This window comes from Cupressus sempervirens, chromosome 4 (assembly GCF_028749045.1).
Source record: "Cupressus sempervirens isolate cs-2001-9-10 chromosome 4, ASM2874904v1, whole genome shotgun sequence".
Taxonomy (NCBI): Eukaryota; Viridiplantae; Streptophyta; class Pinopsida; order Cupressales; family Cupressaceae; genus Cupressus; species Cupressus sempervirens.
This window is the reverse complement of record NC_143121.1, coordinates 589,150,249-589,175,356: the sequence shown is the minus strand read 5'-3', so window position 1 is coordinate 589,175,356 and position 25,108 is coordinate 589,150,249. Positions and strand designations below refer to the sequence as shown.

General features: G+C 38.6%; 1 protein-coding gene across 1 annotated transcript; it reads right to left on the bottom strand.

The window, feature by feature from the left end:
• Positions 1-25,097, bottom strand: LOC149562577 (uncharacterized). The gene is made up of 2 exons (XM_089828000.1): positions 24,942-25,097; positions 1-975 (listed from the first exon to the last, which is right to left on the bottom strand). The coding sequence occupies exons 1-2, from the start codon at positions 25,095-25,097 to the stop codon at positions 1-3; spliced, it is 1,131 nt and encodes a 376-aa protein (XP_089684126.1).
• Between the last annotated feature and the right edge of the window lie 11 nt (positions 25,098-25,108).

The following is a 25,108-nucleotide window of genomic DNA, read 5'->3' as shown; positions in this document are numbered from 1 at the left end:
TTATGCAATCTTTATTCCCACATCTTCAACTTTATCGATCCCTCCTTGAAATGCATAGTGCAGGGCGGTGATACCCTCTTTGTCTCGAACATTGAGTAAAGCTCCATGTTCAAGAAGTAGTTCACACATAGGTGCATTTCCGTTGTTTGAAGCATAGTGAAGAGCAGTTCTCCCTTTCTCACCTGTGGCATTGATAAAACTATGCATACCTTCCCTATCACAACTGCATAGCAATGATTTTGCAATCTCTACCGCAACATCTATATCTTTACCATTCCCTCCTTCAAATGCATAGTGCAAAGCTATCATGCCCGTTTTGTCTTGAACGTTCACTAAGGCACCGCTGTCAACAAGTAGTTCGCAGATACACGTGCTTCCTTTCTCTGAAGCGCCATGCAGAGCAGTCCTCCCTCTCTCAAGATCTACGGCGTTAACAAATTCACGTATTCTTTGTTCGTTACACTCGGCCAACAAAACTTGTGAAATCTTGGTCCCCACATCTAGAACTTTATCAATCCCTCCTTCGAATGCATAGTGAAGGGCTGTCATACCCTTCTTGGTTAGAGCAATCACTGAAGCACCTTTTTCAACGAGCAGCTCGCAGGCATCTACATCTCCTTTCTCTGAAGCACTGTAAAGAGCAGTCCTCCCTCTCTCATCCGCGGCATTCACAAACTCATTTATACTTTGCTCATTGTATCTGTTTAGCAAAGCTTCTGTGATCTCTTTCCCTACAACTATTACTTTATCAATCTGGCTTTCAAATACATAGTGCAAGGCTGTCATGCCCTTTTTGTCTTGTGCGCTCAATGAAGCACAACCATTAACAAGCAGTTTACAGACATGCGTATATCCTCTCTTTGAAGCTGCGTGAAGAGCAGTCTTCCCTCCCTTATCCTCGACATTGATAAACTCTTTTATATTTGTTGGAATATTAAACAAAGAATACGTTTGCCCCTTGAGCCAAACGCTCACCTACCCCCCTGACGTCCAGAACAGACAGAAAAATTAATATAGGTAGGTGAGGTTTTCAAATTCTGAAAAGAGGGGGAAAATAGAATGTGACAAAAAAAAGAGGAATGTTTTATTCATTATTTCTGTAGTGTTCAAGCAGATCAAGCAGATCAGAGAGAAGTTGTAGAGCTAAGCAGAGAAGGAAGAAGGAAAGAAGTTTGTGCCTGCAGTTGCACGTGTTTCCCTTGTTCACTCTATAAGTTTGTTGTTGTTTGGATTTATCCTGTTGAAGTAGTGATTGCTCCAACCACCATTGTATGCAGCCAATAGAGTTGCAGGTTTAAAAGTTTATTGAAGTTTGAAGTATTATCAGTTTAGGGTTATTTTATGGTTTCCTGGTTGAAGCCGAATGCTCCCAGATTTTGTAATAGTTTAATGAAAGATTGAATAGAAAAGCAAGCAGGCATACTTGAATCTATTGTTCTTCCTCTTCTATTCATTGTATTTGAGAAACTTGGTTGAAAGGTTAAAGCTCGACTCTTTGGTTTTAATCGTGAAAGCATTCACGTTAAATTTTTCTAAGTAATAATTTTTATTTTGTTGGAGCCGACTTTACTCGGCATCCATTGTCTTCTTTGAGTGCCGAGTTAACTCAGCACCTCTCCTTTGTGTGCTGAGCTCACTCGCCTCCTATTCCCTGTCACTCGGCACCTTCAAGTGCCGAGCATAACTGGCACTCGACACCTTCCTGCGCCGAGCAATTTTTTAAGTGCCGAGTAAAATTTTAGGTTTAGGGTTATGAGTTTAAGTTTGATTTTAATATAATTCTCACATGGGGTAAGAGCACAAAGTTGTCGTGCCAAAAGGGGGGTATAAGTGGAAACCTTTTTCCTGAAATCTGCAAATTTTGAACTTCAACAAGAATTTGAAGATAGTTAGGCTCAAAATTTTTAGATATGACAAAAAAAAAGTCGTACTCCTTTGAATCTAGTTTCTAAACTACTAATTTTTTTTCAAAATGGTTTAGTTTTAGGTCCTCAAAAAAGGGGGCCACAAAAAGTGGTACTGTTTATTCCAAAAAAATATAGCACAGTACAAAGTGTGGCCCCCCTAAAATTTAAACTTTTTTTTTGAAATTTTTTAATCGCTCTAGTCAAAAGTTACTTAACACTATGTAGTTTATTCCAGATTATTTGAGTAATTTTATAATGTCTATTTTTTTTTTAACAAATTTTTTAACTAGACACATCCCAAAAACGTGAAATATCTATGTGCTCCCCCTAGAAATAATTGAAAACTAATCTAAAATCAAATTTATTTTTTTTCAAAGTGTGTAGAATGGAGTATAGTTTCTAAAAAACTAAGTTGTTACAAAATTCGATGAAAGAGCTAAAATCTATAGCCCAATTAGTACGTGGTGGTTTTTGACAAAAAATGAACATACATTCAAAAGAAATTATAGATGAAAGGCTTGAAATAGTTCAAATTAAAAATAAATTATATGGTTAGATAGCTAACACAGAGACCTATAATGCTATGTAACCTGATCTTATCGATACCCAATCACGAGAAATCTTGAAGGGGAGCACAAAAGAAAAAACAATCATTTTTTATATTTTTGTTGGAAAACACGTCTCGGGCCTGTTCATCAAATCCAAACCTTTGGGTTGGATCTCCAAGGCAAAACCAAGCCTTAGGCTTAGGTTTGATTAAGGTTTAAATAGCGTGTGCGCCCTATAGCATGCACGCACTATTTAAACCTCAGCTCTTAATAGCGCGTGCGCGCTATAGGGCGTAAGCACTATAGTGTGCACACACTATTAAGATGTAAGTTGCAAAAGAGAACTAGGTGGGGGGGGGGGGGATAGGGGAATGACTATGTGTGTGCATGAAAGAGATAGAGAGAAAGTAGGGGATAGGAGAGGGGAGAGAGTACAGGATGGGAGAGAGAAAGTGAGAAAGAGTAGGGGTGGCAAAGAGAGTATAGGATGAGAGAGAGAGAGAGTAGGGGTGGCAAAGAGAGGAAGTGTGAGAGAGAGTACAGGTGGAAAAGAGAGAGTGCGGGATGGGGGAAAGAGATTTAAAGTAGGGGATGGGAGAGAGAGGAAGTGTGAGAGAGAGTACAGGTTGGGAGAGAGAGATTAAGAGTAGGGGATGGAGGAGAGAGAGAGTAGGTTATGAGAGACAGAGTGGGAGAGGAAGAACTTGAGAGAGAGGAGGATGGGAGTGCATGTGTGTGAAAGAGAGAGAGTATGGAATGGGAGAGGGGGAAGACAAAGTAGGTAAAGAGAGTGTAGGGGATGGAAGAGAGAGTAGGCGATGGGAGAGGGAGTGGGAGAGGGGGAGACAGGGGGGAATAGAAATGTGTGTGTGTGTGTGTGTGTGTGTGAGAGAGAGAGAGAGAGAGAGAGAGAGAGAGAGAGTAGGGGATAGGAGAGAGTGTGAAAATTTAAGAGAGACTAGAGGGTAGTAGAGAGAGAGAGAGAGTGGAGAGGGAGAGAGTAAGAGTGAGAGTGAGAGAGAGAGTAGGTAGTGGGAGAGGGAATGGGAGAGGGAGAGCAAGTGAGAGAAAAAGTAGGGGATGAAAGAGGAGAGAGGGGGGATGGGTGTGTATGTGTCAAAGAGAGAGAGTCAAGAATGAGAGAGGGGAGAGAGAGATAGAGAGAGTAGGCAATGGTAGAGGGATGGGAGAGAGAGGGAGAGAGAGAGAGATAGTAGGCGGTGGGAGAGGGAGTGGGAGGGAGAGAGAGGTGGAATGGAAGCATTTAAGAGAGATAGAGTAGGGGATGGGAGAGAGTAGGCAGTGGGACAAGGACTGTGAGAGAGAGAGAGAGAGGGCAAGAATGGGAATGTGTATTTATTTATAAGAGAGATAGAGTCAAGGATGGGAGAGAGTGTGAGAGAAAGTAGTAGGGGATGGGAGAGGGAGAGAGAGAGAGAGAGAGAGAGAGAGAGTAGAGAGGAAGAAAGAGAAATTGAGAGAGATAGACAGTAGGCATTCGAAGAGGGAGTGGGATAGGGAGAGGGAGAGGGAGAGAAATAGGGGGGATGGGAGTGTCTGTGAAAGATGTAGAGAGTAGGGGATGGGAGAGAAGAAGAAGAGTGGGGGGATAAGAGTGTGTGTATCTATGAAAGTGAGAGAGTAGGGGATGGGAGAGAGTGTGAAAGTGTGAAAGTAGGGGGTGGCAGAGAGAGAGTACGATGATGGGGGAGAGAAAGTAGGCAATGGGAGAGGAAAAGAGAGAGTGGGGATGGGAGTGTGTGTGTGTAAGAGAGATAGAGCACGGGATGGGAGAGAGTGTGAGAGTGTGAGAGTAGGGGGTGGATGAGAGAGAGAGTACGACGATGGGGGAGAGAAAGTAGGCGGTTGGAGAGGGAAAGAGAGAGGGGGGATGGGGGTGTATGTGTAAGAGAGATAGAGTAGGGGATGGGAGAGAGTGAGAGTGTGAGAGAGTAGGGGATGGGAGAGGAGAGAGAGTAGGGGATGGGGGAGAGTGTGAGAGTGTGAGAGAGTAGGGGATGGGAGACAAGAGAGAGAGCAATGGATGGGGGAGAGAAAGTAGGCAGTGGGAGAGAGAGTGGGAGAGGCAGAGAGAGCTTGTACAAGATGGGAGAGAGAGAGAGAGAGTAGAGAGGGAGAGAGAGAACTTGAGAGAGAGATAGTAGGTAGTAGGAGTGTGAGTGTGAGAGAGAGTAGGAGGTGGTAGAGAGAGTACAACGATGGGGGAGAGAAAGTAGGCAGTGGGAGAGGGAGACAGAGGGGAAATGGGAATGTGTGTAAGAGTGACAAATTAGGGGATGGGGGAGAGAAATTAGGTGGTAGGAGAGGGAGAGAGATAGGGGTGATAAGAGTGTGTGTGAGAGATCTAAAGAGCCGGGGATGGGAGAGGAGAGGGGTGAGAGAGGTAGGGAGAGTAGGTGATGGGAGAGGGAGAGTGAGAGAGTAAAGGATGGGAGAGAGTAGGAAGAGAGAGAGGGAGGATAGAGAGTAGGGAGGATGGGGAGTGATGTGTTTTGAGAAAGTAGGGGGTGGCAGAGAGAGAGTACGACGACGGGGGAGAGAAAGTAGGCGGTGGGAGAGGAAAAGAGAGAGGGGGGATGGGAGTGTGTGTGTGTAAGAGAGAAAAAGTAGGGGATGGGACAGAGTGTGAGAGTAGGGGGTGGCAGAGAGAGAGAGAGTATGACGATGGGGGAGAGAAAGTAGGCAGTAGGAGAGGAAAAGAGAGAGGGGGGGATGGGGGTGTATGTGTAAGAGAGATAGAGTAGGGGATGGGAGAGAGTGAGAGTGTGAGAGAGTAGGGGATGGGAGAGAAGAGAGAGAGTAGGGGATGGGGGAGAGTGTGAGAGTGTGAGAGAGTAGGCGATGGGAGACGAGAGAGAGAGAGAGCAGGGGATGGGGGAGAGAAAGTAGGCGATGGGAGAGAGAGTGGGATAGGCAGAGAGAGCTTGTACAAGATGGGGGAGAGAGAGTAGAGAGGGAGAGAGAGAACTTGAGGGAGAGAGGGGGAATGGGAATGTGTGTAAGAGAGACAAAGTAGGGGATGCGAGAGAAGAGAGAGAGTAGGGGATGGGGGAGAGAAATTAGGTGGTAGGAGAGGGAGAGGGAGAGGAGAGGGGGTGAGAGAGGTAGAGAGAGTAGGTGGTGGGAGAGGGAGGGTGAGAGAGAGTAAAGGATGGGAGAGAGTAGGAAGAGAGAGAGGGAGGGGATGGGAGAGAGAGTAGGGAGAATGGGGAGTGATGTGTTTTCAGATAGTGCGTACGCACTATCTCAAATCACAAAAAAATGGTCAAAAACCAACCTTGGGGGCCCATTTCATCCATTTTTAACTTTTGGTCTGTTATGCTCTCTATTATTCCGACAGAAAACACGGGTTTCAACATCTAGCAAACGCTATTTCAACACTTTTGGAAGCTAGCAAACACCAAATTCAATCATTGGATATGTGATTTGAAGAAATTTTGAATATTCTTTTAATAGAAAAGGTTAGCGCAATCCATTTTAAATATTGTTTGTCGATATATAGATACAAATTTGATTATAATTTGATATGTTATGTAATATATAGTGAATTCATTAAAAATTGTATGTTTGAATGAAATGTTATTTCAAAATGGTTAGAAATTTGACAAGTCGTTTGATATATATTAGTATTCATTCAAATAATTATAATTTTTATATGTAATTGAATAATTTGTAATTTACACATTTTAAGTAATTTGGATGTTTGAATAATTTGACATGTAGAAATCATCATCATGCCAAGGAAGAAACCAAAGATTCAAAAAAATGTAGATAGGGAGAGAGATTTGACAATTGAAAGAGATAAAATGAAATTACTACGTGAACAAAGAAAATTGCAAAGAAATGATGAAGAATTAACTTTCGAAGAGGATCAAGAACCACCAGTACAAAGAAACAAGGATGAAGAATTAGAAAGACAAAGAGAACGAATGAGATTGTTACGCTCAAAAAGATAATTGAATTGTGAAGCTACACCATCCTCCAATGTTGGAGTCATATCGTCCACTACACCATCTTTGAATGTTCGAGTCATATCATCCACTACACCATCTTCCAATGTTGAAGTCATATCATCCTCTCATGTTGAAGAGACACTGATTTATAGATCCGACGATATACACACTCCATCATGTCATGCTGAAAGCACAACATCAACACATCAAGTAGGTGATATTCCATCTTTTACATCTTATTGCCAAGGCACATCATCTTCAGTTCAAGGTACACAATACACTCAACCTTATATTGATGTTCAAAATGTTGAGAGAATTGAAGAGATTAGAACACCTTCTAGAATTCATTTTAGAAAACCAAAATATTTGATTGATATTGATACTAACATTTTGAAATCAATGCCTGATAAGATTAGCAAGCATACTTGTCAAAGAAAAGTTAATCATATGTGGAGATTACTTTTTGAAGAATTAAATATTACAGGTCAATGCCAATTATTTGTTGAAATGATGAGGAATTTGAAATTTAGGCCTATCATGAAGATTCTTGGGCTAAGAATGATGGATGATTCAAATGAAAGAAATATTGTAAAGAATCTAATGACTGCTTATGACAAAGTGGGTTCTAAATCACAAACCAAAGATAATAATATCACAAGACGAGTACTCACATCGACAATAGTAAGTAGCCAAATGAAGAAAGCTCAACTTATGAGAAAGACAAGCAAAACATTAAAAATTGGTAGAGGTACCTTAAGGAGAGCCATGCTAAGGCATGAGAGATTAGAAGATCCAACAAAAAATGAGTTATGGACATTTAGCGGTAGACTACCGTGAAAGGATAAGGAAATCAGTGAAGCCTTGAAATCATTGATCGAAGATTTTTGGAAAAATAACACACATGTTTCTCCTAATCAAAGAGATGTTGTAAGAAGGAGGATTGGTAGCCGAAATCGCGAGCCACATGCGAAACATTTTTTAGACTCAACTCAGACACAATTTTTTGCAAAATTTATTGGTATGTATCCTTAAATTCGAATAAGTCAAAGATTTTTTGAGATGGGTAAACCTTTTTATGTGAAAATAAATCACACATGCACAACTTGTTGTTGTAGGATACATATTGAATTTTCTAACCATTTTGATGTTTTTAGGCACATATGCGTAATTTTGCAATTCTCAGTTTGTTTTGCAGGATTGTGACATAAAAGAGCCACCAAGATCTTCAAGGGAATTCATATCCAACATTTTATGTGAAATAGGGGATGGCCAACAATTTTACAAGATGTCATGCTTGGATGGTATATGCTTATTTTGTGGTTCTTTGCAACTTTTATCAACTTTTCAACATATGGATAGTACACATGCAATTGGAAATGAAATAGTAGATTACAGAAAATTCAAGATAGTGACATATGCTCTAAAACATGGGAAACATGGTGAAAGATGTGATCTAGTTATTGAAAAGATTCCAGTGTATGAGTTCATGAAGATTTTTCGTGAAAAGAATATGTACGAGTATGCAAGGCATACCCATAGAGCTTGATGGTTGGATTTGCAATTCAAGTTGTGCAAGGATATGTTTACATTGGATACCATTGTTTCAGTTGTAGATTTTGCAGAGAACTACACACTACAACCACAAAATGAGGTGCAAGAAAAGTATTATACATCTCAAAAGGTTTCTATATTTGTTCACATAACATTCATGCATTCACTTACGAGTACAGAGGATGACAAAAAGATTTTGAGGGAGTACCATTTTTACATCAGCGATGATCGATCACATTCTATGGAGTTTGTACATGGTTGTTTTCAACTATTTTATGGAGATTTGGCTAACAGGGGCATATCATATCGTCAACACATTATTTGGTCAGACAATTGTGCATCTCAATTCAAGAATGCATGGATGTTCTATTGTTTGAGCAGGATGCACAGGTTGTGTATAATTCAATATATGTGGAATTTCATAAAGGCTGGTCATGGTAAGGGAGAGCATGATGGTGCAGGCGCATGCATTAAAAGAGCCTTGGCTCGTGAAGAACTAAAGTACAAACATGGAGCAATATTGATAGATGCAAAATCTATCATCCAATGGTGTAATGCTACAATGGTCCAGGTAAGGAAGGTGAGTCTATAGTTCATAGATTTTTTTGGTTGATAGATAATACTAACAATGCACCATATCAAGATTGTTGCACACTAATAGGATCTAGTGAGTTACACTCTTTTAGAAGCTCTGATGCAAGTTCATGGAGTATCCACACACGAAAAATGACATGCTATTGTCCATCATGTGCAGAGGAAAATTGGGATGACTGTGAGTCAATTGAATGTGTGGACAAATGGGATATACGGGTTTTGGACCCAATTGACACCTATCGTCCCCTACAAGCACTGGAAATGGTAGAGATGGATTCATCTATTGACTTTGACTGCTTGTCAGATTTAGTGCAACCTGGTAATATATATATATATATATATATATATATATATATATATATATATATATATATATATATATATTTATATATCTTTGTAATTTCAATATGTAACTTTATAACTTTTACCCAAGTATTTTCTGAATTAATGATCATATTTTGTACATTTGTCACTGTAGGCCATGTTTTTTCTGTTATTGCACTTGAAGACAATGAAGAAGGGATAGATTATTATTTGTGTCATTGTGTTGAAGCCAAACAAAAATTGGATCACTCAGTTATAGATGGTGAAGGTTTAGAGTACCATGTTGGTGCAGTGGTTGTAACAGGCACATGGCTTAGACAATATCCTATGAAGAATGATAACTTGTGGTTATTCGAGGATTGGCAAACAGAGAGGAAGATTCTTCATTATTCAAACCTTGTTGTCGCATCAAATGTCCACTTGATAAAATATGGTGGAAAACCACATAATAAGATTCTTTGGAAAGTTCGCGAGTTAGACCAAGAGGCAATACTTGAGCCATTAAAATGTCGAGCAGATTCAGTTGGCTCATTAGATTGAATTGGGAGAGTGAGAAAAAGTGATCAATTGGTTCCAAATACAATGTTACAACCTCTTCCCCAAGACTATCACATGACTAAGGTGGACTTTATTGTTATGATGTGTAAGTGATGAGATTTAGTTTTGATTTGTTTAGAATATAGATACATTATTTGAATTTATATTAGATTCTTTAATAGGACCCATTTTTTTAATCTTATCTTAGATTTGTTACTGTGCTAATTCTTCATTTGTAGGTCACTAAAGAAGAGGGCTAATAAAGTTGACGCACAAGTGATAAAGGGTGAGATGCCAAAATCATTTGCGAAATGGTATTATCAATTCACATCCTCAATATTTATTAGTGTTCTTTGTTCAAGTACCATTGTATGCTAATCATCTTATGCCTGGAATTGTAGCTTTGGGATCAACACTATAAAATGAAGGATGTCATACTACATTCATAGAGGTACCAAAATATTTTATTTGATATGGAGAGAAAAGAAAATTTTTATTCTTCATAACTGCATTTGAGTCTCATGTATTATCATTTTCAGCTATTGACATCAGAGATACCTTTACATCTTCATCATTGTATTGATCAACGAGTGGTTATTGCACTCACTAGTTCTAAGCCAATGACTAAGGTATGAAAGAGTTTACATTAAAATTTCATTAGTACTAAAATTCAATATATAATTCATAGGCACAATCAAGTGGTAACTTTGATGGTTTTTGTAGGGTCTTATTATTCCTGATCATCAGTGTATCCCTGAGGTGTATATATAGAGGAATTATTAGCTAGCTGTAAGAAAATATTAAGTTTTATGTGTAAATATATTTTATTTTTTAATATAAAATAGTTATTTATTCATATATAATTTTGATTGTAACATGTCGAGTTACAAAAGATTCTAGACTAATGGACTAGTGAGCATGTTAGGAAGACCTTGTTATATACATTGATCATCTCCCACTTGTTGGCAATTAAAGACAATTAGGGATTTATTTTGTTTCCCTAGTTGGAAAGAGTATATATCTAATGATGTACATTTTACACCTATATGGCATTATTGGGCATATGTTTTGTATAGTTTTTTCTATGTATGTCATTTTTTACATATATTTCATGTATGACATTATTAGACATATGCTTATGATGTTTCAAATTATTGATAAATGAATTATATGATATTGTTAGACCTTATGGAATCAACTTTGATTTTTTGTTATCACATTGGTTTGATGCTTGTATTCAACCAATCAACATATTTTCCTTTTAATTCTTCCACATTTGGCATATCCATCTAACAATGAACTTATGATACTCCCATCAAGAAGTGCATGATTGCATGGTTTTATGGTGGACGTCCCTCTCTTTTTTAAATTCCAATTTTATTCATCTACATGAGTAAGGGAGATCAATTCCATTTCTTTCAATTGTATTTAAAGGTCATTAAAGTTTTTTCAAACAATGTGATTGAATAAATATTATTCAGCATTTACCTCTATCAGCAAGGTTGATTCATTCCTCCTCTTATTTTACCAAATAATTTGGATGAATCACCCATGGTTCCTTACATTTCTTGAAGAAAATTTTCAAAGACTTTGCAACATGTCTTCTCTTCTTCCATATAGTTCATGTTCATTGAAGACATTTGGTCAAACAATATATATGCTTTGTATATTCTCACAACACCAATAGTCATGGTACAATGCTTACAAGATCCACAAGCTTCTAGAACCATGGACCTATACTTAATTTTGTATTATTGCATGCATGTTACTTATGAAAGTGGAACTTTCACATAGATAAGTAGGGAAACCAAAATTGAAAGCCAAACTTAACATAGAAAAGTAAAGCAAGCCTCAACTATATTCTCATTAAACACTGTGAATTCAAATATCTTTGACAGGGCATGTCTCGGAGCTCGTGCAAGATATGGATGAGGTTTTAGTTCCTACAGGGCCATGTTGCAGAGACCTACAATAACCTCTCTCGCATTTTGGAGATTGCATTCCGTTTTCATTCTACAACGCCATCTCGGGTGATGTTGAAACTTGCAGTGTTGGCGAGTACAAAGTTGCCAACTGCCAAATCTCTCTCATCTTTCATCGTGGGATCAAACTGTCTACTCCATTAGCTTTGGGTGGCTAGGTAAACCCTACCCCCAACCTTGTCTTGTCCCTTTCAGTGCTCGAACATTCTCAGGCACACTGAACTGGAATGTCCCTAAGGGTCACTAAATCCCACAGAGCTACAATCTTTGACGGGGCATACCTCGAAGCTCGTGTGAGATATGGATGAGATTCTAGTTCTTATAGGATCGTGTTGTAGAGATCTAAAATAACCTCTCTCTCTTTTTGGAGATCGCATTCCATTTTCATTCTACAATGCCATCTCAGGTGATGTTGAAACTTGCAGTGTTGGCCAGTACAAAGTTGCCAACTACCAAATCTCTCTCATCTTCGTCATGGGATCAAACTGTCTGCACCATTAGCTCTAGGTGGCTGAGTCAACCCTATCCCCAACATTGTCTTGTCCCCTTCAGTGCTCAAACATTCTCAGGCACGCTAAACCGGAATGTCCCTAAGGATCACTAAATCCCACAGGGCCACAATCTTTGATGGGGCATATCTCGAAGCTCATGTGAGATATGGATAAGATTCTAGTTCCTATAGGACCATGTTGTAGAGACCTACAATAAAATCTCTCACTTTTTAGAGATCACATTCTATTTTCATTCTACAATGCCATCTCGGGTGATGTTGAAACTTGCTGTGTTGGCCAGTACAAAGTTGCCAACTACCAAATCTCTCTCATCTTTCGTCGTGGCATCAAACTGTCTACTCCATTAGCTCTGGGTGGCTGGGTAAACCCTATCCCCAACCTTGTCTTGTCCCCTTCAGTGCTCGAACGTTCTCAGGCATGCTGAACTGGAATGTCCCTAAGGGTCACTAAATCCCACAGGGCTGCAATCTTTGATGGGGCATATCTTAGAGCTCGTGTGAGATATGGATGAGATTCTAGTTCCTATAGACCATGTTGCAAAGACCTACAATAACCTTTCTCTCTTTTTGGAGATCACATTCCGTTTTCATTCTACAATGCCATCTCGGGTGATGTTGAAACTTGTAGTGTTGGCCAGTACAAAGTTGCCAACTGCCAAATCTCTCTCATCTTTTGTCATGGGATCAAAATATTTTCTCCATTAGCTCAAGGTGGCTGGGTAAACCCTATCCCCAACCTTGTCTTGTCCCCTTCAGTGCTCGAATGTTCTCAAGCATGCTGAACTGGAATGTCCCTAAGGGTCACTAAATACCACAGGGCTGCAATCTTTGAAGGGGCATATCTCGGAGCTCGTGTGAGATATGGATGAGATTCTAGTTTGTATAGGACTGTGTTGCAGAGACCTACAATAACCTCTCTCACTTTTTGGAGATCACATTCCATTTTCATTCTACAATGCCATCTCGGGTGATGTTGAAACTTGTAGTGTTGGCCAGTACAAAGTTGCCAACTGCCAAATCTCTCTCATCTTTCGTCATGGGATCAAACTGTCTACTCCATTACCTTTGGGTGGCTAGGTAAACCCTATCACAAACCTCATCTTTTCCTCTTCAGTGCTCGAATTTTCTCAGGCACGATGAATCAGAATGTCCCTAAGGGTCACTAAATCCCATAGGGCTGCAATCTTTGACAGGGCATATCTCGGAGCTTGTGCAAGATATGGATGAGATTCCAGTTCCTAAAAGACCATGTTGTAGAGACCTACAATAAATTCTCTTTCCTTTTGGAGATCACATTCTATTTTCATTCTACAATGCCATCTTGGGTGATGTTGAAACTTGCAGTGTTGGCTAGTACAAAGTTGCCAACTGCCAAATCTCTCTCACCTTTCATCGTGGGATAAAAATATCTACTCCATTAGCTCCAAGTGGCCAATTAAACCCTATCCCCAACCTCATCTTATCCCCTTCAGTGCTCGAACATTCTCAGGCATGCTGAACTGGAATGTCCCTAAGGGTCACTAAATCCCACAGGGCTGCAATCTTTGACGGGGCATATCTCGGAGCTCATGCAAGATATGGATGAGATTCTAGTTCCTATAGGACTGTGTTGTAGAGACCTACAATAACCTGTCTCACTTTTTGGAGATCACATTCTATTTTCATTCTACAATGCCATCTCGGGTGATGTTGAAAGTTGTAGTGAGTGCCAGTACAAAGTTGCCAACAACCAAATCTCTCTCAGCTTTCGTCGTGGGATCAAAATATCTACTCCATTGGCTCTGGGTGGCTAGGTAAACCCTACCCCCAATCTTGTCTCATCCCCTTCAGTGCTCGAACATTCTCAGGCATGCTGAACCGGAATGTCCCTAAGGGTCACTAAATCCCATAGGGCTGCAATCTTTGACGGGGCATATCTCGGAGCTCATGCAAGATATGGATGAGATTCTAGTTCCTACAAGACCGTGTTGCAGAGACCTACAATAACCTCTCTCGCTTTTTGGAGATCGCATTCTATTTTCATTCTACAATGCCATCTCGGGTGATGTTGAAACTTGCAGTGTTGGCTAGTGCAAAGTTGCCAACTGCCAAATCTCTCTCATCTTTCGTTGTGGGATAAAACTATCTGCTCCATTAGCTCTAGGTGGCTGGGTAAACCCTATCCCCAACCTCTTCTTGTCCCCTTCAGTGCTCAAACATTCTCAGGCACGCTGAACCAGAATGTCCCTAAGGGTCACTAAATGCCACAGGGCTGCATTCTTTGACGAGGCATATCTCAGAGCTCGTGTGAGATATGGATGAGATTCTAGTTCCTATAGGACCGTGTTGCAAAGACCTAAAATAACCTCTCTCACTTTTTGGATATCACATTCCATTTTCAGTCTACAATGCCATCTCGTGTGATGCTGAAACTTGTAGTGTTGGCCAGTACAAAGTTGCCAACTGCCAAATCTCTCTCATCTTTCGTTGTGGGATCAAACTGTCTGCTCCATTAGCTCTGGATGGCCGGGTAGACCCTATCCCCAACCTTGTCTTTTCCCCTTCAATGCTCGAATGTTCTCAGGCATGCTCAACCGGAATGTCCCTAAGGGTAACTAAATGCCATAGGGCTGCAATCTTTGATAGGGCATATCTCGGAGCTTGTGCGAGATATGGATGAGATTCTAGTTCCTACAAGACCGTGTTGCAGAGACCTACAATAACCTCTCTCACTTTTTGGAGATCACATTCCATTTTCATTCTACAATGCCATCTTGGGTGATGCTGAAACTTGTAGTGTTGGTTAGTACAAAGTTGTCAACTGCCAAATCTCTCTCATCTTTCATTGTGGGATCAAACTATCTACTCCATTAGCTCTGGGTGGCTAGGTAAACTCTATCCCCAACCTCATATTGTCCCCTTCAGTGCTCAAACATTCTCAGGCACGCTGAACTAGATTGTCCCTAAGGAGAACTAAATCCCACAGGGCTGCAATCTTTGACGGGGCATATCTTGGAGCTCGTGCGAGATATGGATGAGATTCCAGTTCCTACAGGACCATGTTGCAGAGACCAGAGATTAGCCAAGGATAAGGATAGCATAGTAAGAAAATGATTATTTATCTGGTGGATATAAGTCTTTTATATAACAAACCATTTATATGCATAGTAAAAGAACTGAATATAGATTTGAGACATATTGATGACCTGCAGTCTGATCATCTTCACAAGTATGCATCTTTTGTTTCACTATTTCATGCAGGTTTATTGAACTTTCTTTATGAGGTCATTTACAGATGGGATTTTCAAAGGTTGAGTTCCTATGGGCTGTCAATACTTTGACTATACTTTAAGTCAACGATTATCAATATGGGAAAAAATGGAACTCGTTGTATTTTGAAGTACTGATAAGATGGCCTTGCCCTTCCCTAGGAGTTTTAGAAATGGGAGACATTAGGTAAGAGAGTGAAAATGTTACTATCGCTTCAACACACATGACACAATTGGAAATGCAAATTTTGATGGTAATCATTTTGTGATAAGGGAGAGACTAGGGATGATCATTGTTACTATTTCTTTAGTAGTGGATTTTTGTTTTCTCTTGAATTTGGTGGTGGGGGATCAGTTGTAATTCTCCTTGGATATTCCTTCTTATGATGTTAGTGACAAGTGTTTCTCTTTGAAAACACTTGTACAATATTTTTTACATTATTAGATAAAAACAAAGAATTGTAAGTATTAAACATGATTAGCCTTTAGTTCCTAGAAGATCTTTATTTCCCCATCAATGCATTTAGAAAGTTAAGTTTTAAGAAGATCATAAATAGAAAAAATTAGAGAAGCGACTTAAACATTTATATTGATTGGAAACATGTGAGTCTTGAGTTTCCTCTGCCTTTTAAAGAACGTTCCTTAGCTAGCATACCTAATTCCACATTCCATAAGAGTGTCATTGCGCTAAAGATTTAGGAAACCAATTGCTCTAAGATAAAGCTTCTTGGTCAATAATAATCTACCTATTGAGGTACATAATACTTCTCAATTAAACTTGTGTTAATTCAGTATTAATTTTGTAATTAACTACAATTTAGTATCTGTGTACAGGGGGTGACTGAGAAAACTATTTGAGGTCCAATTTGAAAAAATATTTTTAAGGATCTCGACCAAGGTTCACAACTTCGATAATTAATACATTCATCTAGGCTACAACCTCACTACAAAAAAAAATATATAAAAAAGTTAATGAATAACGTCATGTCTAGACCCAAATCAACCAATGAAAGTCAAATCAGCATAATGTGGAACAACAATATATGCATTGAGTGGGTTTTCATAGAAAAGCTTCAGAATAAAATTCATGTCTAGAATTAAAAGACCTTAAAGAAAATTTATGCTTGTAACACAAATGGCCATTCAAAATTGAATATGATTACAATATGTGAAATAGCATTACGAGAACTTGTAATGCTCTTGTGAACATCATGTTAATTCTTGTAAGAGTCCCTAAGATGCTTGTTATACTCAAAATTTTGTTGAAATTGAATTAATTTTTATCCTGTCGGTTAATTGGCTTAGGGCGATATATGCTTCTTGGATGGAATAATGAGTTCGTGATTAACTCTGTATTAAGATTCATAGCATCTTCTAGTTATTTGCAAAGGAAATTTATAAATTAAGCTAATGTCATATGGCTTGCTTGAGAAAGATGTCTGTGTTCTTATTGATGGGTACTAATGACTGTCCACATTTAGTTCTTCAATATCCTATTTGACAAGCTTTCCATAGACATTTCTTTGCCATACTAAGTATTTTTGAAAACATATTTGAGTAGAAGCACTATAGTAGATACTACATGATGTTTTAACAAATAAAGTAATGGGTTAGAGACTATTATTTCCAAGGTATTATGTCATAGTATTTTAATTGTAATGATCTTAGACTAATGATATTCTTGAAGGTAACTTTGACATGCAGCAAGAAAGACAACCTACAACCAAGGCTATATTGTGCCTACAACCATAGCCATAAATGCTCACAGCCAAAGCCACTAGTGCACATAGCCAAAGCCATGGATGCTTATAGCCAAAGTTATGAGTGTTCGCAGCCAAAGCCATGAGTACATGAAGTCGATGATCACAATTGTTTACAACTATTCACCAAAAATAGCTTCTTTACAATTTTTGAGAAATACTAATAAATCAAAAAATAACATCTACTAGTTGGTAGACATAATGGAAACTCTCTAGCAATTGAATTTAATTTCATACATGCACATATCTAATTTAATGTTATACACGAACATATCTAATTTAACGTCATACATGAACAAACATATAATATAAAATGATAACCAATAATGTCATATACATTAACAAACACATAATATATTATGATAACCAATAATGTCATATATGAACAAAAATATCATATATTAACCAATAATATCATACATCAAATAAATGTCATACATCAAATATAGAATGTCATATGAACATCAAATGTATGTCGAATATGTCTCTCTGATGCCTATATATATACATGGGGAAGGAAACAAGTCTCTCTCTCTCTATATATATATGTATCAAATATCTCAACTACATCTTTTCCTTCCCATGAGGGGAAGGAAACAAGTCTCTCGACGTCCTCTTCCATCGTGTGGAGGGAGACAGTGGAGATGACGGGGCCCTCCTAACACGCTCACTTGACCTCTTTTTTGAGGCTCTTCTCCAGGTCCAACTGATACAAAGAAAGTAGATATGAGTCAATATTTATTATACGTTAAAATCAAATATGTGTACACACAAAATCAATTATTTTCTTACCACCAACAAATAGTCACTCTATAAGTCCACCTCAAATGCTCGTGGACGATTAGGCGTGACAAGACCCTACAACAATTCAATAAATATAATCACTTATAAATAACATTAGAAATTTTGAGATTAACTATTATAAACAACAACTAAAATGAAGAATATTCATTCATACCTCCGTCAGTGGCTATGAGCTAGTCACAGCTGCAACCACTCCACTATCAACAGACTGTCACAGATGAGGAGGTGTGTCCGACATAATGAGCTGCATGTCATACAATACACATTATATGTAACATGAAACATGGAATAAATATAATCAAATGAATTAAATTAACATGAAACAACTGTACCTGTGTGAAGCTCGTATGATGTCTCTACTCTGTGTCTATGGTAAAGGTTGAGGGTCCTGTGGAGAACTAATGCACATGCATAATTTTTTTTGTCAATCCTTAATATGATTACGTAATAAATATATGTATTAATTAAAATGATTAAATTGATACATACCTCAAGACTCATCAAAGGGACAAAAAATGGGCCTAGAGGATCGCTACTAGGCCTAGCAACACTTTGACCCTAAATTTTGAACAATGTCAATAAATGCTAATTAATTAATCATTCACTATACATATGAAATGTGATCAAATTAGTAATTTACCTGTGTGTCAATGCCAAATGTGTCATTTAGGAACTCATCGGTGACAAGCCCATCATCCGTAGCATCTCTGGCATGAGTGCCAAATGTGCATAGGGATTCGCATGAAGTGCACATGTGACCATGACACATAGAAGGTTCCCCCTCAACTAATGGGCTCGTCGAATGGATGAGGGTCGGTTTCAAAGCATTAATGGTCCCTAGAGTGCTAGCCTCTACATGTTCCTTCACAACTGAAGGAATAATCACATGCTCATGCTGTGGATGGACCACAGGTGCCCTAACTACATTAGGGTCATGACGTGCTCCTGGCCTCTCAAATGATGACCCCCCACCTCTACCCTGGGAGTCTAACATATCAAAATAATTGGGGATCTCCCCAAGGACAAACTCACAATATAATTTCTTCAAAAAATACATGGGGACCTCGTGATTGTTGCAAGGAGGGGCATCAAAAACCATCCACCATCTATCCCAAAAATTATTTCTAATAGCATCATGTATGCACTAATGGACGGGGAATCGTTTAGTACCCTCTCTAACAATATTTGGCTCACTGGGTTTTCTAAATAATGCACATATACTACCTTTTGATATTTCTTTTTTTTAAACATCTTCATATGACAATTTATTTGCATAAAATCTTTTTTGTTCATCCCTCTTAGCCTGCCAAATATCTAACTGACCACTAACTGAGGCTATCTGAGTGTTAATGGATTCGAGGGATGATGCCATTTGAGCCCTCATTGGATTGGTTTGTCCGAATTCTTTGAACCGAGGAATGAGTCTTTCTAATTCAGTTTTGCCTCTCTGTATTTCATTTCTTATATTTTCTTGTGTGCCTGGCGGAGGTCTTGCAATTGGTTCAAGTTGTGAAATTTGTTGTTCTTCTTGAGGAGGGTTTTGATTTTGAGGTTCTTGAGGGTTTTATGGATTTTTCGGTTGATTATGGACATTTCCTGATAAAAAATCAATTGAAATCCAACTAAATAAACAAATCTAAATGAAATTTGTAAAAACCCTACAAAAGAATATCAAAAACCAATAAAACAATATGGAAAACATATTAAACAATGCAAAGTTAAGTTTATATCACTTACTTTGTTTTCGTGGGTGTGCTCGTTGTCTTAGATTTCATCGGTGAGGAGGCATTTTGGCAAATGGTGGTGAATTTTTGTTGTCAAACCCACGTACGTGCTATTGGAGAGCTAAAAAAAAAAATGAAAATGATGGGCCGTGAGTTTGCAGCCCATCATATAACTTTTTGGACATCAGAATAGCACGTACGTGCTATAGCGCGTACACACTATGGCTTGGGTGACCCAAGCCATTGAAAATTAGAAAAAAAAAAAAAAAAAAACTTGTCATCTTTTTGTCACCACAACTCGGTGCATATACCCCATGGTACAAGAGCTTTGAGGCCTCACATCCATAGTGAGTTAGGACATTTGTTTTCTTGGGATATTTCACATGGTAGGAGATGTAGGAAAGATATGGCAGCAACCACCACCCTTCAATGGGCAAAATTATGACACATGGCCAAAGAAGATGAAAACTATTATGGTTGCAAATGATTTTTAAGAGTTTGTAGTTAATGGATTCAATAATGTGACTGACCCAACTCAGTATGCTGCTCTCACAAATACATAGAAGACTCATTTGAAAGAGTCAAGGAGGAAAGATGCAAAAGCATTAAGTTTGATTGAAGCATCAATGATAGAGACAATATTCTCAAAGATTGCAGTAGCAAATTATGCAAAGGAAGCATAAGATATCCTTGAGACAAACTTCAAGGGGACTGATAAAGTTCATACAATAAAGCTACAGAATATAAAGAGGGAGTTTGAGAACCTTCAGATGAAAAAAAATTAATCAGTTGCTGACTTTAGTTCAAGGACCTCCGTTGTGATTAACCAATTGAAGTCAAATGGAGAAGACTATCAAGAGCAAAGGACAGTGGAAAAGATATTGAGGAGTTAACCTCATAAATATGACAATTTGATCATGACCATAGAACAGGCAAAAGACCTCACTGTTTTGACAATGGATGAGTTGATGGGTACACTTCAAACCCATGAGCATAGGATCAATAGATCCACATATTCTTCTTCTCAAGAGCAAGCATTCAAGGATCAGTCAAATCCAAGAGGAAGGGGGAGAGGAAGAAATGGCTCAGGAAGAAGCTCCAGAGGTAGAGGCCGAGGTAATGGAGGACAAAGGAATGTTGCAGCAGAAAGCTCAGGAAGAGCAGATGGAGCAAGTAGCTCACAAAATACCTCAAGAGGAGGTAAGAAAAACTACAACTCAAATAAGAGTAATGTAGAATGCTACTACTGTCATAAATATGGGCATTATGCAAATGAATGCTGGAAGAAGAAAAATGATCATTCAAGACAAGCAAATGTGGCTGATGTGAATATGGGAAGTGGAAACAATGCCACTGCCTTCATCATGTGTAATGTTGGTGAAGAAGGAAGCCCTAAAGTTTGGTACCTTGACAATGGATGTAGCAACCACATGAGTGGTAATGAAACCTTATTTTCATTCATTGACAAGAGTTTCAAATCAAAAATTAAGATGGGTAACAATGGAACCCTACCAGTTGTGGTTAAAGGATCTATTATGTTCCACACAAGAAAGGTGAGAAGAAAGAAATACAAAATGTGTATTTTCCCCTTGGTATGAAGCACAATTTGATGAGCATTGGTCAGCTCATTCAAAATGGATACAAAGTGCTTATGGAAAATGACAGGTGTGTCATTCATGAAAAGGATGGGAGCAAGAACTTACTTGCAACAGTTCAAATGACAAAGAAAAGAATGTTTCCCTTGAGGATAGAGACAAGTTTCTAATCTCAAGTTTTTGCTACACCTCACACACAATCAGCTCTAAGGAGTGTGATTGAAGACCCTTCACAATTATGGCATCTCAGGTATGGTCATCTTGATTATGTTGGTTTAAATTTATTGTCAAATAAAAGAATGCTAGATGGTTTTCCACGTGCAGGAAATTCTTGTGACAAGTGTGAGGCTTGTATTTTTGGTAAGCAACATAGGCTTCCTTTTAATTCTGAAAATTCTAGGAGGGCTAGATATCCGTTAGAGTTTGTGCATACTGACGTAGTCGGTCCTATGCAAGTTACTTCCATTGGGGGGAGTACTTATTTAATGACATTCATTGATGATTTTAGTTGTAGGACATGGGTGCATTTCTTAAATTATAAATCTGAAGCATTTGATAAGTTTGTAGAATTTAAAGCCCAAGCTGAAAGAGAATGTGGACATTATATCAAGGTCCTAAGATCAGATAGAGGAGGGGAGTATACCTCCAATTCTTTTGTAAATTTTTGCAAGAAACATGGCATAAAGAAAGAGCTCACAGCTAGCTACACACCACAACAAAATGGAGTGGCTGAAAGAAAGAACAAGACCATTGTTGAAATGAAAGGAGCATGACGAAAGAGAAAAGTCTCCCAACTAAATTTTGGGGAGAGGCTATGGCAACAACAATTTACCTAATTAATAGGTGTCCTACAAACATAGTTCGTGAAAAAATTCCAATGGAAGCATGGTCACCAGGAAGATGGACAGTTAAACACCTAAGCGTGTTTGGATGTGTTGCATATGCACATGTGCTTAAAGAGAAAAGGTAGAACTTGGATGACAAAGGTGTGAAGTGCATCTTCATAGGGTACAGCTCAGAATGAAAGGAATATAGATTGTATGACCCATTGAACAATAAGATGACTCTTTTAAGAGATGTGGAATTTCTTAAAAATCAGTCTTGGTATGGTCTAACTGATGAGTCACCAAGAACTTCAAGTAAAGTGCCAATTATGAGTGAAGAAGACACTGATGAACAAAAAGAAGAAGGAGAAAACAAAAGAAAAGGCAACCAAGTTCAGACAGTGTCGAGCTCCTCTAAGCAGGATCGAGTGTCAGTGCCGAGTACCAGTGAAGATCAAGCTAGTCGACAATGTAGTAGCAGTGAAGATTCTGATCCCACACTCTCCTCCCTGTCACCAAGAAAGACTCAGAGTCTTAGGGAGTTATACCAAGATGAAAGGTATGAAGATTATGATGAGAGTGTTAATTTTCCATTATTTTCTCATAGTGATCCAATATATTTTGAGGAAGCTATTAAGGATAAGAAATGGTGTAAGGCCATGGATGAGGAAATAGATGCTATAGAAAGAAATGAGACATGGGAGATAACTGAATTGCCTCCAAAGAAGCAAGTGATTGGAGTGAAATGGGTCTATAAGACCAAATGCAATGCTGAAGGTAAGATTGATAGGCATAAGGCAAGGCTGGTAGTGAAGGGCTACAAATAGTAGTATGGAAGAGATTATGATGAAACATATGCCCCAGTTGCAAGAATGGAAACCATGCATGCTATCATAACAATTGCAACTCAGCACAAGTGAAAGGTATTTCAAATGGATGTGAAATCTACCTTCCTAAATGGTGTATTTAAAGAAGAAGTATATGTGGAGCAGCCACCTAGTTATGAAGTTACAGGTGAAGGGAACAAAATATATAGATTGAAGAGAGCTCTTTATGGGCTCAAGCAAGCTCCATGGGCATGGTACAACAGGATTGAATCATATTTGATGAGCAATGGCTTTAGCAAAAGCAATGGTGAGCCCACTCTTTACATCAAGGCAACAGATGGTAATGTATTGATTGTTGTCTTGTATGTAGATGATTTAATTTTTACTGGTAATTATAAGGCTCAAATTGGTCAGTTCAAAGAGGCCATGAAAAGTGAATTTCAAATGACAGACCTAGGTCTCTTGAAATACTTTCTAGGCATAAAAGTAAAACAAAGGCATAATGACATTTTCATCTCTCAAGAAAAATATGCAGGGCAGATCTTGGAGAGATTTAAAATGCATAACAGTAAGGCAGGCCCCACACCAACAGCACTAGGTCTGAAGTTGAGCAAGGAAGACTCTAGCAAGAGAGTAGATCCAACATTATACAAGACTATGGTTGGAATTCTAATGTATTTGACTGCAACTCAGCCAGACCTACTGCATGCAGTAAGTCTAATTTCCAAATTTATGGAAACATCAAAGGATTCCCATTGGCAAATAGGAAAAAGGATCCTTAGGTATGTGAAAGGTACTAAGGGATTTGGGATTTTGTATACTGCAAATAATGAATTCAAGTTGGTTGGTTACACTGATAGTGATTGGACTGGATGTATAGATGATAGGAAGAGCACTTCTAGATACATGTTTCATATGGGATCAGGTGCAATTTCATGGGCATCCAAGAAGCAAACTATTGTTGTTCAATCTACAACAGCGGCTAAATACATAGCAGCAAATGCAGCAACATGTTAAGCAATTTGGCTAAGGAGGATCTTGACAGATTTGAATGAAAGGCAAGAGGTCAGAACCACAATTTATTGTGACAATATCTCATCAATTGCATTATCCAAGAATCTAGTCTTCCATGGGAGAAGAAAATACATAGAGATCAGATATCACTTCATCAGAGAGTTGGTGGAGAATGGGGATATCAAGATGGAATTCTGCAAGTCAGAGCAACATCTAGTAGATATTTTCACCAAGCCATTAGGCATTGGAACTTTTATACACTTAAGAGAGAGTCTTGGTGTAGTTGATTTGGATTAGTTGTGATCCTTGCTTGTTTGGCTCGGGACAAAGGGGGAGTGTTGGAATATTAAACAAAGCATATGTTTATCACTTGAGCCAAACGCTCACCTACCCCCCTGACGTCCAGAACAAATAGAAAAATTAATACGAGTAGGTGAGGTTTTCAAATTTTGAAAAGAGGGGGAAAATGGAATGTGACAAAAAAAAGAGGAATGTTTTATTCATTCACTCTGTAGTGTTCAAGCAGATCAAGCATATCAGAGAGAAGTTGCAGAGTTGAGTAGAGAAGGAAGAAGGAAAGAAGTTTATGCCTGTAGTTGCACGTGTTTCCCCTGTTCACTCTGTAAGTTTGTTGTTTTTTGGATTTGTCTTGTTGAAGCAGTGATTGCTCTAGACACCATTGTATGTAGCCATTAGAGTTGCAGGTTTAAAAGTTTATTGAAGTTTGAAGTATTATTAGTTTAGGGTTATTTTAGGGTTTTCTGGTTGAAGCCAAATGCTCCCAAATTTTGTAATAGTTTAATGAAAGATTGAATAGAAAAGAAAGAAGGCATACTTGAATCTATTGTTCTTCCTCTTCTATTCATTATATTTGAGAAACTTGGTCAAAAGTTTAAAGCTCGACTCTCTGGTTTTAATCATGAAAGCATTCACGTTAGATTTTTATAAGTTATAATTTTATTAGTTGGAGTCGACCTTACTCGGCATCCATTGTATTCTTTGAGTGCTGAGTTAACTCGGTACCTCTCCTTTGTGTCGGTACCTGTTCCTTATCACTCGACACCTTCAAGTGCTAAGCATAACTGGCACTTGGCACCTTCATGTGCTGAGTAAAACTGGCACTCGGCACCTTCCTGCGCTGAGCAATTTTTTAAGTGCCGAGTAAAATTTTAAGTTTAGGGTTGTGAGTTTATGTATGATTTTAATATATTTCTTACAATATTTTGACAATTACAACTGTTTAGCAAAGCTTTTACAATCTCTGTCTCCACAATTTTATCATTTTGTCTAGTAAGTGCACAGTGCAGGCTTGTCATACCAATGTTGTCTTGAACAGTCACTAAAGCACCGTGTTCAACAAGCAGTTCACACATAGGTGCATTTC

Bases quoted from the DNA above. Each gene is read 5' to 3' on its own strand.
- LOC149562577 (XM_089828000.1), bottom strand. From the start codon at position 25,097: ATGTGTGAACTGCTTGTTGAACACGGTGCTTTAGTGACTGTTCAAGAC. The intron at 976-24,941 runs GTAAGAAATATA...TCAGGGGGGTAG, and splicing joins GTTGTAATTGTCAAAATATT to GTGAGCGTTTGGCTCAAGGG.